Source organism: Podarcis filfolensis (assembly GCF_964270895.1).
Source record: "Podarcis filfolensis genome assembly, chromosome: 4".
NCBI classification, from domain to species: domain Eukaryota; kingdom Metazoa; phylum Chordata; class Lepidosauria; order Squamata; family Lacertidae; genus Podarcis; species Podarcis filfolensis.
Window position 1 is genome coordinate 50,549,139 of NC_139607.1, and position 15,362 is coordinate 50,564,500.

Here is a 15,362-nt window from a genome sequence, read left to right on the forward strand (position 1 = left end):
CAGTCTAATACAGCTCCTACATCTGTTTAGGTGTATCTATTATACCACCAAACTTATACCAGTTAACAGCAAAGACCTTTCCCAAAGAATCTTGCAAATTTTAGTTTAGTGACGGTACTGAGAGTTCTTGAGCATCTCTGTGTCACCCCAAACTATGTTTTCCAGGAAGAGGGTATGGACTGCTCCAACCGGTTTAAGTCCACAGTGCTGATAACCTTGAAGTGTTATGGCCTTGGATATATAGAGCTTATGTAACAAATATATGAGGGGGAAAGCTTATCTAGGCTTGCAGATGTCAACAGGGTATTGAGAGGAAATCTCTAGTGGTTAGTGTGTTGTCACAGTGCAGATTGGAATGGGAAAAGATGAAGCGGAACCCAGATTGATTCCAGTTGTCCTGCACTATGCTCCACCAGCATACTGAAGCTATTGGTGTGCCCTCTGGAGGGCACCTGTGTTGATATTATGTTGTTTCTTAGGAACACATTGATCCTTGGATTCTCTGAGAATAAATTAAATACTTTTGGTGTATCCATCTTCTTCTCGAAGACACATCCCTCAAATCTACACAGAGCCCCCTCCCTCTACATTCCCTTCCACACCACCCAGCTCACTATGGCACTTTGCACATTCACCTCATTAAGGGAAAATATTGTCCATTGTCACATATGGCTGGCATCTGGATACACCAAACGAGGTAAGGTGAACTGAGAGTTTATGCTCTCATTCCTCAGCAAAAATAAGTTGATAACATAAGGTGCTGTGTTTATGTCTCTGAGCTTTAAGTGAAGAGGAAAATAGGCATCTGGGCTGTTTTTAATTTGTAGCACTGGGCTTGCTGGATTAATATAACAAGACAGATCAAGGCTGACAAGTTAAAGCAACTTCATCCTAACGTTTTATTTGAACATCAAGGGAAATGGTGAGTTGCAGAAGAATTGAGATTGGAGATAAACATACAGATGAAGTCACGCAACAAGCATACTTGTTTCAATACCTGCCAATGGACTTTTAAATAGTGGGAATTTCTGTACATGCATCTAGATTTATTTCTTTTTTCATTTCCTGACAGATCAGGAAGTGGTGATGGTGGGAACTGTGAGGTAGAGACTAAGATTTGGACCCGTCCTTTTTCTTCTGGAATTTCCTGAACTGAGACTGTATCGCCACTGCAGCTTTCTCTGTCTCTGGTGCATCCATGTCTATATCAAAGTCCTCTGGAACTTTCTTTTGCCCATCTGTGCCAAAACAAAAAACAAATAAAGGTCACCACAACTTGACACACATTTCAGACAGAAGAAACAGGAAGTGTAGAAGAAGAACCAGATGCGGAAGAAGAGCACGGTTTATTTAGTTAGTGAGATTTATTTTGTTTTTAAATGAGAAGTGTTCTTAGGAAAATCTCCAATTTTCATTGTATAATCTTCCTGCACAATTCAATCTAATGGCAAATTAACTGATAAGGCATTCAGATATTCCTCCTTGGGCACATTTTCAACTTCTTTGACACCTTCTTTTTTTAAAAAAAGCACATTAACCAAAATTTATCACATCAACCAAAACCCTCTACTAGTATATACTATATATTTCTGGTGTACATTCTCAGTATATGTTCCAATTTCCTTAACGTGACTCTGCTTATAAGTAATATGTGCAGTATAATCCTATGCATGTTTACTTAGAAGTAGTCCCAATGAGTTCAACTGAGTTTACTCTTACGTAAAAGTGCATAGGATTGGATTACAATTGTAATCCCTGACAATAGTTATGTACATGTGTATATGGTGATGGTAGAGGGAAGAGTTACACAATTCAGATTTACACAGCACACTCCCAGGTATTCTTTTAGAAGGAATTCCACAAGCAAACATTTAGGGCAATAAAGCAACACTCTGAACATGTTACTGAAATTGCAGCATGTGTTTAATGGATGGATGCTGCTGTTGTGAAAAATGCCCCTTGACCAGCATGAACACAGCAGCAAAGCTCATTTTTCCTCCAAACCTGTCTAACGTAGACATTTCAAGGAGACACATTTAATCAGCTCTGGGGTTGACAATACAACCTTTCACAGCTTGTTGAACCTTTTTCCCCCCATTCTTATGTACAGTGCCAAGTAGTGCCAGTCTATTTGCTCAAAATGCTTCCAGGCTGCCATTAAGGATAAAGGGATGCTTCTCCATGTAGTTCTATAATAATATAAAATATAATAAATTATTTAATAAAATATTTAATAAAAGCCAGCCATAAAAACAACAAACATCCAACACACACACACAACTACTAAAATGCATTACACAACTACAGCAAAGCCCATTCTCAGGAGAACAAAACAACTCCAGAGAAAGCAGGTCTTTAGAGCTTTCCTAAACACCTAAAATTCTGAATTGACAATGGTGGTTTCTGTCTTTTGGGGCTGGCAGCATGGGTGGCAGGGAGATGGAGCCAGAGCCAATAGGTGGAGCCAGAGCCAATGACAGACACATTCTTTTTTTGTCCATATCCTCCTCCCTCCTGCCTTCTTCAAGGGCAACGCTAAACTGGCAAACAGTGCCACCTCATGGAATGGCTGTAAGGAGAAATCAGACAGGTGGATGTTGACTGAGGGCAAATTAAGGTGGGTGGGCCAATTTACTACTCACCCTAATGGACTAGCCTCCTGTGTGTGTTTGTGTGTGTGTGTGTGTGTGTGTGAGAGAGAGAGAGAGAGAGAGAGAGAGAGAGAGAGAGAGAATTTTCAGTTAGCATCTTCACTGCCTATTGATCTACTCATTAAACCCTTAATTCTAGCTTGTGCTGTAATCCAACTGTAACTTTCTCCCTACTCAGCCTCCAGACCAATCTAGCCATTTTACTGCCACAATTATTTCTCAAATGTTTTGCTTGCCCAAATTTGACACACAAAAACCATTCTCAAAGGGCAAATAAAAACTATCTGATTCTGCCAAACCATATCCTGAACAAATTTTTTATGTTTGTTCCTAAGGTCCAAGGAAATAAAGGTTTCATCATGCAGGTGAAATGAAAGCATTTTGCATGTCTGAGAAGGCTGTACCATAAAAAATGTATCTTCTTTAGGAAACAAACCTCTTATTTATTCATGCAATAATAACAACATATTTAGAGCTGCTGAAGCAAACTAAAATGTAGATCATAGCCAAATCAGTTGGCATCATTTCATCACCCCAGCACCCTATTTCAAATGATATAACTGTGGAAGTAAATGAGCTATTCGGTCTAGCTGCAGACCAAATATATTTGCTTTATAATGTGTTTCTGTACAGCACAATCAATAAAAAGGGGATGGATGGATGGATGGCGAGCAAACTCCTCAGATATGCAGTGTGAGTGTAATTACTCATGACCAAGCCTTCAGCTAATTTCTTGATTTACTCTTTAAGCTGGAGCTCAAATGAATGATGGCAATATTGGTAAATGAAAAGCATTCACCATTCCTCTCTAGAGTCATGAATACAAAATAATCTGTGCTTTTATGTGTGCCTGTGTTTAAGCGAGCTTTCCAAAGGTTTGTTTTAGAGAAACAAACATTGGAGGGATGAAATTACACTACTAGATCATTTGTCCTACTTAAATTTCAACTTACTATAACTGAAGGATAGAATTACAGTAACTGGTCTGGATTGGTTCAAAAACTTGTGTAAGACAATACAGTCCTTTGAGCAATAAAGATTATTTGCCATCTTTTGTCCCATACATTGTCCGACATGGCACTGACCATGTACACAAGGTGGAGCTCCTTTGGCTAGACAGATGTAAAATGCATGAGATTCATCATACATTGTGACTGATACCTTAGAACTGTGCTTCAGCCATGATATTTTTGTCTTCCTCATGTTCTTCACCAAAGTTCCAGTGCCAATTTCCATAGGCTGCTGCACATAGAATCCCTCTCCTCCATCTATAAATAAGCCTCTACAGGTGAATTTGGGATGTGATCTAGCCAGTCAAGCACTTTTCTTATGCCCCATTGATTTCAATGAGAGAAACTTGAGAACTTGATCTGTTAACTAGGACATATGCAAGAAGTGCTCAAGACTGGTGGACTTTAGGCTTTTAATTTGACTGAGCAGCTCTCCCACTGAAATCAACAGGACAATGTAGCCTGTGCTTGGGTCTGAGCCTGTAATTCTTTTTAAGAGACCTTTTCAACCTCATAGATAGATAGTCACATCTCCCGGTAGAGGAGAACACGTGTAGCATTTGCATGAGCTCTTTGGAAACATAATAGGAAAAGGAATGTATTCCTTACATTGCTAACAGCTTACTTCTCTCATGATATTAATCACCAGGACATTTAGGAACCACATAGAAATCTTCAAGGAAATGCTCCAGTCAAGGAAATGATGAAATTGGATTTAGCATTCATTTATTTCTGTGGGTTCCATGCTTTCAAAACGTTTGTAACCTATGGCTGCAATCCTACATACACTTATGCATGAGTAAGTCCCACCAAACACAGCAGACTTACTTCTGAGTAGGCATGTGCAGGATTGCACATTTAGTGATGTAGCATCCATGTCACCCAGAGGGCTGCAAAGACTGCTAAGGTCCAATGTGACAATGTCCCTAGAAACTTGATCTACTCCGTAGGACTTGGGCAAGAAGACTCAGTAAATGTACCACTTGGACTTTGTTCAAAGCTTTTAATGCGGCCAAGCAATTTCCCTAGGTGAAAGGATTTGGTGACCAGAGCATATTCATATTATCCATTAGCATCAAGTAGAATGATTCGATATAACTACCAAAAAAGGGAAAGAATAGAATTTCCTTCTATTAAGCTGCAAATTACACTTTGATCAAGGAGACAACTTTCCCCTTTTGCTTGGCCTTACTTGGGCAGTGCTGTATTCTTATCTCATGTGCAGAATTAAATTTTGATAAATGTACAGTAGGATGGCTGCTCTGTTCTGAGATTTAGAATGTTATTTCAGTTCAACCCTTTGAAGTATCTGGCTAATCTTTTCTTCCCAGTTGTAATAATGAGAGAGCAGGGATTATATATATACACACACATACCAGTGAATAATATAAGCATAAAAATGAGAAATAAAAGTAGTCATGAAATCAATGTATAATATTACATTTTAAAACAGTCTACAGCCCAATAGAGGCATAATGATCCCCATCCCAAAACAATTGACATGGTGAAAAATGTTTAGCTTTTTAAATGCTAATTCAGAGCTGCTCAACCGGGAATTTATTGCTTCTCTGCAATGACATTAGAAATTTTAACATGGCCAGAATAATAGGCCTGCATCTTACCATTGCTGTATGTCATTATCACAGAGTCAGCATGAGTGTGAGAGAAAGGAAGAAAAACACTAACAGTCCAATTCCAATGTCCCTCCACTAAAATACAACTGCATGGGTTGAATTGAAAAGATCCTAGGCTCTACACAAGGACATATTACATAAGGAACCAACACAGACTGGCATTTCATTAAGACAGATGCCCTACGTTCAAGGAATTGAAAGCAAACACATCACTCAAGAAACTTAGAGGATGGAGCACAGTATTTGCCTAAAGGAAAGTATAAGCTGAAAGTCCCATTTGTACACAATTTGCAGGACAGAGGAGAGTTGCATGATGCTCTGACTCCATCTTCAACAGATGATGATGACAATTTGAGAGGATTATTGTGTACCCAGGTAATTCAATTAGCTGCTAATGAAACACTTTGTATCTTCATATCTTATTTGACTGTAATCCCCTGTGGATGGCACCAGCCACAAGTGATATAATTTAACCCTCAATGAGATCTTTAAACAGGGGTAATTAAACATGTAATTATATATTATCTAGACAATTACCAGCAGAGAATGGCAGATATGCCATTTCTTTGGTTTTTCATTATACAGGGCCTTAAATGTTGAAGCCTGGCTTGATAACATAAGATCTGATCCTGCTAAAGACCTTTTGAAATGAATGGTCATAGTGTAGAAGTATAAGACTGGACTCCACAAAGCATTTACATGGGAGCCAGCAAACAAACAAACAAAACAAAACACAATATTATATTGATGTTTTGTTTTGTCAAGGTAATGGACCATCCCTTGTGGACTCAGTTCAGTTAGCCATATTTCCACAAAATGGTAGGTAGAGACAGCACAAAGTCACTATGTCACAGCACCAGCCTAGAATAATCAATAGCTGAGAAACAATTTCTCTGAAGTATAGTTGGTAGAAGACGGGCACTTTTCCAATACAGTTAGCATTTGTGCCAGCAGAACTGGCAAATGGTATGCTGAAGTGAACTGAAGCAACCCAATGATAAAACTTCAAGCAAATATAAGGAGCACAATTCACACACAAAAAGTTACAGCTAGCAAAATGCAAGCCCATTTTACCAATCTGTCAGGGAGCTAAGAAGTGGGGTAAAAATGTTTCCTCTTCCAATGGATTGACCTAACTTTGATGTGGCTTTGTGCTGCCATCATGTAGTCCAATCTGAGTGATCGGATGGCACTGTCAAATAATCAAATCTGGTTGGATGTGTGATGCCAAGGTAGTGTATTGCCAATGTGACCTATGACTGACTTACGAAAAAGGCGTTTAAAAAAAATCTGTCAAAGCTGAAGAACAGGAAAAGATGGAAGCTAAGAACACTACACAAAAAGGGGTAAAGAAAGGGTGGGGGTTGTGGCATTTTTCACCTCTCTCAAATCCTCTTTCATTTAGAAAATGCTTGTTGTTAAATATTCAGAACAGTTAACTTAAACAGTCATGTGTCATCACGGTCCATGTATTCAGAGTGCCAAAGGATACTGGAACTAGTCAGGTATGATTGGCTCATAATCTAAGTGAAAGTACTTCAGCCTAATTAGAAATATATGTGCTCCTTTGACATGAATCTATAAATATTGCCTTTTTGTTCTATCGAGAAGGAGAGGCAATCAGTAGATTAACAATGCCGAACAATTATGTCTTTATTTCCCTTGGAAATTGTTATTCTATGGACTCCTAGGAAAATGTATCTATGAAAAAGAAGAAGAAGAACCCTACTGGATAGTGTTGAATCCTGTTTCCAGAAGTGCATTTGAAGTTAGAGGTTCTATTTAACGGCAATGACTAACTGCTGGTATCCAGCATCCTTTTAAACCCACCTAACTAGTACCCATCTGCACATCTTGTGGCAGCAAATTCTGTAATTACATTATGTGCTGCATGAATAGTGTTTCTGTCCATTCTGAATCTATTGCCAATCAGTTCCATTGCTCTACCAATGATATAAATATTATGGAGGAGAGTGTTATGATCTGTCTGTAGCTCAGCGATGAGTGTAAGATAGAATAGGATCTCTGGGTGTTTGGAAGGAGATAAGCAAGGACTTACGATTCCCATTTGTTAAACAATGGTAACACCATCCTCCACACCTAATTCATACTGCCAAAGTAAGAAAGTTGGGAGGGGGGTAACCAGGAGGGGGGGGTTGCATGGAAAGACTGTGAGCTTTGCTTATTTCTAGTGCTCAAAACAAATCCCTAGACTCAGAATTCTTTTGTTCTAAGCATATTTATTTTGCAGCAGACTACACTTGATGGATCTAAGGGTTGTGGGGCAAGGTTAGACCCTGGAGGCCTCAAGTCCAACGATCCCTGCTGTAGTGTATACTGTACAAGACATGGAAGCATGGCTACTAAGACAGCAAGGGAAACTTGTGCTTGAAGTACTATGGACAGCTCCTAGTGAGCAACTTGTTCCAATCAAGATGAACTGAAGCATTAGGAGCTTCTGCCTCCAGTCCACCCCTTCCAAGATCTGCCCTCTCGCTTGAAGATTGGCCTAAAACCAAGTGCTTCTCCTCCCTGTGGCCACCTGCTTAGCACATCCCCAACAATGCTGGGCAAGAGCAATAGGGTGGGGTGCCCAGGCCAGGAGCCTAGTCCTGTTCCCCACCCAGCAGTGTGAAATATGCCATGGCCAGACCACTCTCTGTTTACTTTATCCACACCATAACTAATTTCAAAACCTCTTCCATGTTCCTTGTTAGTCATCTTTTTCCTTTTTAAAAAGCTCCAAATGCTTCAGCCTTTCCTTTTATGGAAGGTACTGAAAGCCCTCAATCATTTTGGTTGCCCTTTCCTGATCATGCTCTGCCACATCATTTTTCCCTTTAGGTGGGACAGGCAGAACGTCACAAATTCTAGTCTTTCGCCAGCTTCAGTTGCTATCTATTTGACGCTAACATGCTGCCTTGGCTCTTTAAAATTACAAATGGCCTGAGACAGAATAGCACAAGAATTGCCTCCTCTCCGCTACAACCACCATGAGAACCCCAGTCCAACTCAGAGGTTTCCTTCCCTGCCATCGGTGTCATGGAGGGTGGGTACCTGGAAGCTGCAAAACCCAGGATTTGATGTGGCTTCCACAAAGAGGTCACTACACCCCATTCCAGACACTTTTGGGTGGGCTGTGAATACATTTTTTATTCTGGTGGGCTTTTCCAGAACTGTACCAATAATTCTTTATAAGATGTTGCTACTGGTTTCATCTGTTATTTTAGTCTGGTCTAGTTTTTCTCATTGGTTATGGGGAAAGTCTATTTTCAGTACTACATTGTCCATTTGTCTTATGTAGTTTTCAACTTCTGCAGTAAGCCATGAAGAAGTAGAAGGGCAGTATAGAAATGAATAAAGAACAGTAAAAAAGAACTGTGCACATTATTCCAACTGTGGCTGTGCCATCTAGACTGATATAAATGCATTGCTTCTCCCAAAAAATCAGTTGCTTCGTTGAGCAATGGTAAGAATGTTAGATGAGCCTGCAGGATCAGGCCACTGGCCCATCTAATCCAGCAACAACACTCTGCCCACCTGTGATTCCCAATTTATGCCAAACGCATCTCAAATAATTTGTTGTCAGCTGCCAACTTGGGCACCTGACAGCCCCCGATTATACTGTCAGATATAATTTCTTCCTTCTCCAGTTTTGGCTATATTTAAACAGGTCCTTAACACTTTTCTTGGCCTGTTTTGGTTGTGTTGAATACCCAAGCCCTACGTTACTTTCACCTCATTCTCTAGAATTTTGTAAAGCCAAATAAAGGGAGACATTAAATTAACATTGGCATCAAATTTACAAAGTGTGGTATGAATAGTCTTGCCCGGCCATGTTGCTGAAAGAAGGGAGGAAAGGGTGTTTTAAATAGGAGCACACTTTAAATGCATTCCGTGGAGATTAATGTACACAGTGCTGTGTGGTGAAAACATTTTATTTAATCTAAAAAAGCTTTTTAGTTAGCCATAAATCAACGTTGGCCAACATTTTAAAAGGTGCTTCTTATTATGGATCAAATCCAAAGCCCATTAAAAGAAACAGAACGTCCCCTGTAAACTATGCTATTTAAGGAGCAATGCTGTAAAAGCTAGAGAACATATTAACAAGGATCATGTGGGAAGCTGCCTCCATGTGACAATTAACTTTCACTGTGGCCACAATGTTCAGAGCTGGTCATTGTGCCATTCTGGCACCAAGCACAGGCCCCATCTGCACTATGCATTCAAAGCCAAATCATCTCACTTTATAAAGAGCAAAGGCTTCCCCTCAGAGAATCATGGGAAGTGGAGTTTGTTAAGGGCACTGAGAGTTGTTAGGAGGCCCCTATTCCCCTCACAGAACTACAGTTCCAGAGCACTCTGATAATTGTAGCTCTGAGGGGAATAGGGGCCTCCTAAAAGCAGCCTCAACAAACTTCAGTTCCCAGGATTCCCTGGGCCTAAGCCATGGCTGTGTAAAGTGGTATGATATGGCATTAAATGTATAGTGGAGATGGGGCCACAAACAGTTTACACACCGCCCTCAGCCTCCTTCTGGGGCTGTCCGCTCTCTTTGCCAGGCATGGTGCAGTCTACACATTGTGACTGTGGCTGGAATGAGGCATCATATGGGAACCCTGGGCAACCTGTGGGCAAATGGGCACATGTGGCCCTTGACCTCACTTCATGTAGGTGGCAAGGAGAGCAAAGGGGCGCAATGGAAAGAGAGAAATAGAAAAGGAGAGAGAAGGGGTGGTAACACCTATTTTTTGTGACTATGTCCCCAATGCATCCCAGGCATGTGTCCCCTGGTGGGAATGCAGCACCTGACAGAAAAAAATGTTCCCCCAGGATTGCTTTTGAGTGTGCCATCACTGTGTGAAGACTGAAATGTGTGCTCTGAGCACATGCAATAGAGGTGTGATGGCTCAGACCTTAGCTTGTTGGGCTTATTTCTGCCCTTGTTTCTTGATACAATCGCCTCTGCAGCAGACTTGCAAATAGCCTCTTGCCTGGGGTGAGAAGACATTGCTTTCATTTCAGCAAGCACTCTCCCCCTGGCTTGCAACTTTTCCAAAATGAGAACATGGTCTGTTAAAAATTGCAAAAGGAAATTGAGCATGCTTAAGAGGGATCTTAGGAGGTACATTTTCCTTGCAAGGCAAAGGCTACAGTTTTAAAAAATTTCCCAAATACAAGTTGTGCCTCATATTTGCTATAATTATGATAATGATAATAATGGAACCTATCTTACATCAGTGCTTTTAATGCCATGGTTACAGCTTTCAAATGAATGGGACAAATTATTGTTTCGTCCTTAAAAAGAAAAGATAGGCAGGATGTATTTTTTTAATGTTTTTTTAATGGTTTGTTGGGGTTTGCCATCAAGTGGCAGGCAAAGACTTCTGCTTCCCTGTTCTATTTTTGTGGGGGAGGCATCACTTTACCATAATGTCTACTCCAGGGTAAATACCCAGTTGTTTTCCCCAACTAGCCTGTATCCTGATATATGGAAAATTATTAAGATCTGCCCTCCAAGGCATGTTGTTAATGTTACTGTTACTGAGATCCTTTCCCCTCCCACACACACCAGTTTTATGAGTAGGGGGTTGTGCTAAATTTGAAAATACTTTAGACTCTTATCGCTACCACCATTATTGACTAAAAAGTTACATTTCAAGCATTGCTCACATGTTGTGATGATAAGCAATTGTTATTGTGAAACGTAATACAGTGGTACCTTGGGTTACATATGCTTCAGGTTACATACGCTTCAGGTTACAGACTCCGCTAACCCAGAAATAGTGCTTCAGGTTAAGAACTTTGCTTCAGGATAAGAACAGAAATCGTGCTCCGGCGGCACGGCGGCAGCAGGAGGCTCCATTAGCTAAAGTGGTGCTTCAGGTTAAGAACAGTTTCAGGTTAAATACGGACCTCTGGAACGAATGAAGTACTTAACCCGAGGTACCACTGTATGTGGAACCATTGTTCTGAAAGCAGCGGATTGGCTACACAACATTGACATGCTTCTCTTTTATTCTCTTCTATATTTCTTACATTTCCACTTGGGGGTTGCCATGATAATCAAAATAAGGATTCCAATGAAGGGGAAAGTAAATTTAATTTACTTTTCCCCACGTGGCAGCAGACAGCCCTCCCATAACTGCACACACAAATATTTATTGTGAAGCACAAGGGGGGGAACAATGACAATTAATAAGCTCTCCGCAAGACCAGCACATGAATCAAAAAGGGCACCGTGTCCTTCTGAGCTGCTTGCTCATTAGTTAGAGAGTTGTTACACTGCTGGGCCAAAGCTAGAAGTCAATACTTGAGCTCTGTGGGATTTCTCTTGCCTGCCCTTTTTATCCGTATTTATTGAGTGAGCACTGATGGTATAGGATAATGTAATTTTCCAAGCCTTTTTAAGCAGCTGAGATTCATGAGCAAGGTCAGGCACCATACCAAAGGCTCCATGCAGCATTTTCTTCACATGAAATTTACAGTATGTTCAGGCTGAATGAAACATTTTCCAGATTCAGTTTTCCTTTGGCTTGAAAATAGTGATTTAGAGGGTGCGCAACCCCAAATCCTCCATTCTGTGTTCTTCACAGTGATTGCTACTATCGACCGCCATGTTTTCACCTTTTGCTGGCGCTTAATTGCCTCTCCCTCACTCTTTTCCCTTTTCTGTTGTCGTTGCTTTACTCAATTCCTCTCCACCTAATCAGGACCATGTATTGGACATGAAAGTGTAATAATCCTATGTAGCCGATCAGATTTAGGTATTTGCTGAGTTCAGCAGGAGGAAATTAAGCCTATTCAGAGTGAGGACAATGCTTGCTATGCAAATGACATCAGTGACCCTCACTAATCAGGAATCATAAAGTAGCAAGGCAAATCTATTGACTCAGTTGCATAGTATCCAACTGCCCCGAAAATGCCGGGACCGTCACAAAAGCCTTTAAACCATCACAGCTTCTCACTTTGTCATGCAGAGTCCTGAGTTCCCTTTTTGTATGCTAACTGGAAATGGTTTCACGGTTGGGGGAAGCAAGGGGAAGGGAGAGTTGCTGGCTGAGGCTGCCTGCTTTTCTTACCCCTCCTGCTTCTCCACCACCTCCTTTGCTGCCGCTCCTGGGAGTCAGAGAAGGCAGGGTGTGGGGAAGAGGGAAGAGTCTTGAGCTAGGTCCGAGTGGGGGGGGAGCCACGCCAGCAAGGGGGAGCAAGACAATGGGGATATCGCCAATGCCACCATCCCTGCCATGGGAGACTGCAACTCTCCAGGCTGGTGGACCCCTAGCCACCCGGCTAGTCAACCATGCCAAACACAAACAAGAAGGAGAAGAGCTATGTCAGGCCTGAAGAGAATGTGGTGGCTGGAGGAGGCCCTGGGGGTGGTGGGGATTGTTGCAACTGGGTGTAACTGGTGGGGTGCAGGCAGGGCTGTGGGGAGCTTAAGCCTGAGAGGTGGGGTGTGAAATAAACAGGCCTCTGGTGCAGGGAAGAGCAGGGGGGTTGGTCTTTCATCCCTCCGTAGGAGACAGGGATCTACTATGGCCCCTGTCCTGCACTAGACCCCCTTGAATCCCAGTCCAGAGTGTTTTATCAATCCCTTTCTCCATCAGAGATCTTCAGTGCAGTGACTCATGGAGGCCACTCTGGCTTCTATGTTCACTTGTGGAGTTTTGGCAAATTGACTTCACTCTCTGCCAAAGCTCTGCAAAGTGGAACGAGACAATTCCATCCACAGATTCCCCTACTCCTTTGCAGATTTCAGCTTGGTACATCCTTCAAGCTCTTTTTAAAAACCAAGTTATCAGGAATGTGAAGGTATGGCTTTAACAAAAGTTTTGACAATTGCAATTAAAATGCAGTAAGCCTGGTGTCAACTTGATATGGAAATCTAATGGAGTTCAGGGAGTGAGGATTTCCCTCTTGGCTGAACAATAGCTACTCAATAAATTAACATCTCAGTTTCAAAAAAATATGAAGAGAAATAAAATGGTACAGAGGGGGAAATTAGGCAAATTTTCTCTAATGGGTAAGCCCTAAGGGCTCCTTTACATATTACATTTTAAAGTGTATTTATAAAATTCTTTGCATATTCCTGTAAACATAATGTATGAACCTGATGCATATGTATTATCAAGATACAATCCCCAGGCACTGGATTCAGCCACAATTCCCAAAGAAGTGTTCACTGAGTGGCAGGCGTGATTTTCCCTTGTCTCTGTGTGTGGAGGGGCATTGTACTGCGTATGAAATAGCTCTGCTCTGGCACAAAGCACACATAGACACACTGCAACCCTAGGAGTCCTGGCAGTATACAAATTCTTTCCCCACAAAAAAACACAAATACACCATCCATCATAATGATGGGCAAACAATAAATTGAGGAAACAAAATTAAATAAATAAATAAATAAATAAATAAATAAATTCCTTCCAGTAGCACCTTAGAGACCAACTAAGTTAGTTATTGGTATGAGCTTTCGTGTGCACGCACACTTCTTCAGATACATAAACTGAGGGTTACTTCTTAAGCAATCTGGTTTCCAGAATATCTTGTTATTGTGCATTTTTTAGGCTTCATGCCTAATAACCTTTTCTGAAACATTTTCCCCTCATGTGGGTTTAAGTTCTGACAGACATTTCAAATTCAGCCTGGATTTATGACCTTGCCAAATTTGTCACTAAAACTGATCAGCCAAGCTTTCTCAGCTGACAGCCTAATGGTGAACCCATTTCTTAGAGCCAACCATGTTTATCTAATCCAGTTGATTTCAGATTTCCTACCCTCAGAGAGAGAAAAAAATCCACAGCTGTATGCCTGCCAGTGACCCCCTAAGTGTGTGCTGCAAACTCCCCGCACTTTTCTGGTGGTTCTGAAGCAGATTCTAGAGCACACTCAGTTAGTGCTGGCTGGGCCTAGCTATTACCCTGCACACAAAAAGAATGTTCTAGACATTGCCAAAAAAACCCTGTCAGTGGCTGCAGATACCAGGGGAATATCAGTAATTGTGGAAAGCCCTCTTTTAAGCAGACTGTCCATCATTACCACATGTTAAGGTTCCTGCATTGCAGGGGGTTGGACTAGATGACCCTTGTGATCTCTTCCAGTTCTACAGTTCCATGACTCTATTATTACTCTTCTTACTGAGGCTGCTTTGAAAGGCTACCAAGGAAACCTGTGGTTCCTAGAAATATAAAGTTGATTCAGATACTTACGAGAGTAAGGGATCTCTTTGTTTGGTAAATCAAACACATTAACTTTCCCTCTGCAATGTAACGTGAGGTGGGTGCAAAGGCACATATATGAAATCAGTCATCCATGCATACAGGTAATAGCATGACACATCTGTCTCACATGTTGCATGCACTAGGTGCATGATGGAGATTCCCAGCCCAGTAATTGAATTAACTAGGCTATATTCTTCATATCACAGCTGCAAAGTCTTTTGTATTATTTTCTCCACTTTATTTCAAAGCTTAATTTGCCACATGGCTTTAGAAAAGCTAGATCAGAGCTTTCCAAACTTTTCAAGTTGGTGACACACTTTTTGAACATGCACCATTTTGTGACCAAGCAATTCAGTTTTGCATCATTTTGCAACACAGCAATTCAGTTTTACTAGCAAACCAGAGGTTAACCAGGGGTCAGCAAACTTTTTCAGCAGGGGGCCAGTCCACTGTCCCTCGGACCTTGTGGAGGGCCAGACTATATTTTGAAGGAAAAAAATGAATGAATTCCTATGCCCCACAAATAACCCAGAGATGCATTTTAAATATAAGCACACATTCTACTCATGTAAAAACACCAGGCAGGCCCCACAAATAACCCAGAGATGCATTTTAAATAAAAGAACACATTCTACTCATGTAAAAACACGCTGATTCCCGGACCGTCCACGAGCTGGCTTTAGAAGGAGATTGGGCCAGATGTGGCCCCCGGGCCTTAGTTTGTCTACCCATGGGTTAAACTAACCCTTTCCAGCTCCAGGAGGAGCGTAGGCAGTGCGACACACCTACACACTGCAGCTGACACACTAACGTGTCACAACACACAGTTTGGAAAGCTCTGCA

The 15,362-nt window shown here is 41.3% G+C and overlaps 1 protein-coding gene across 2 annotated transcripts in view; it reads right to left on the reverse strand.

Moving 5' to 3' along the window:
- Positions 1-875: 875 nt before the first annotated feature.
- Positions 876-15,362, reverse strand: part of PCP4 (Purkinje cell protein 4) — a 68,128-nt gene continuing 53,641 nt past the window's right edge. For both annotated transcript variants that reach the window (XM_083608825.1, XM_083608826.1), the window contains one exon: positions 876-1,238. In XM_083608825.1, the coding sequence (XP_083464951.1) occupies positions 1,111-1,238 (128 nt within the window). In that variant the 3' untranslated portion in view covers positions 876-1,110. The remainder of the gene's footprint in view (positions 1,239-15,362) is intronic.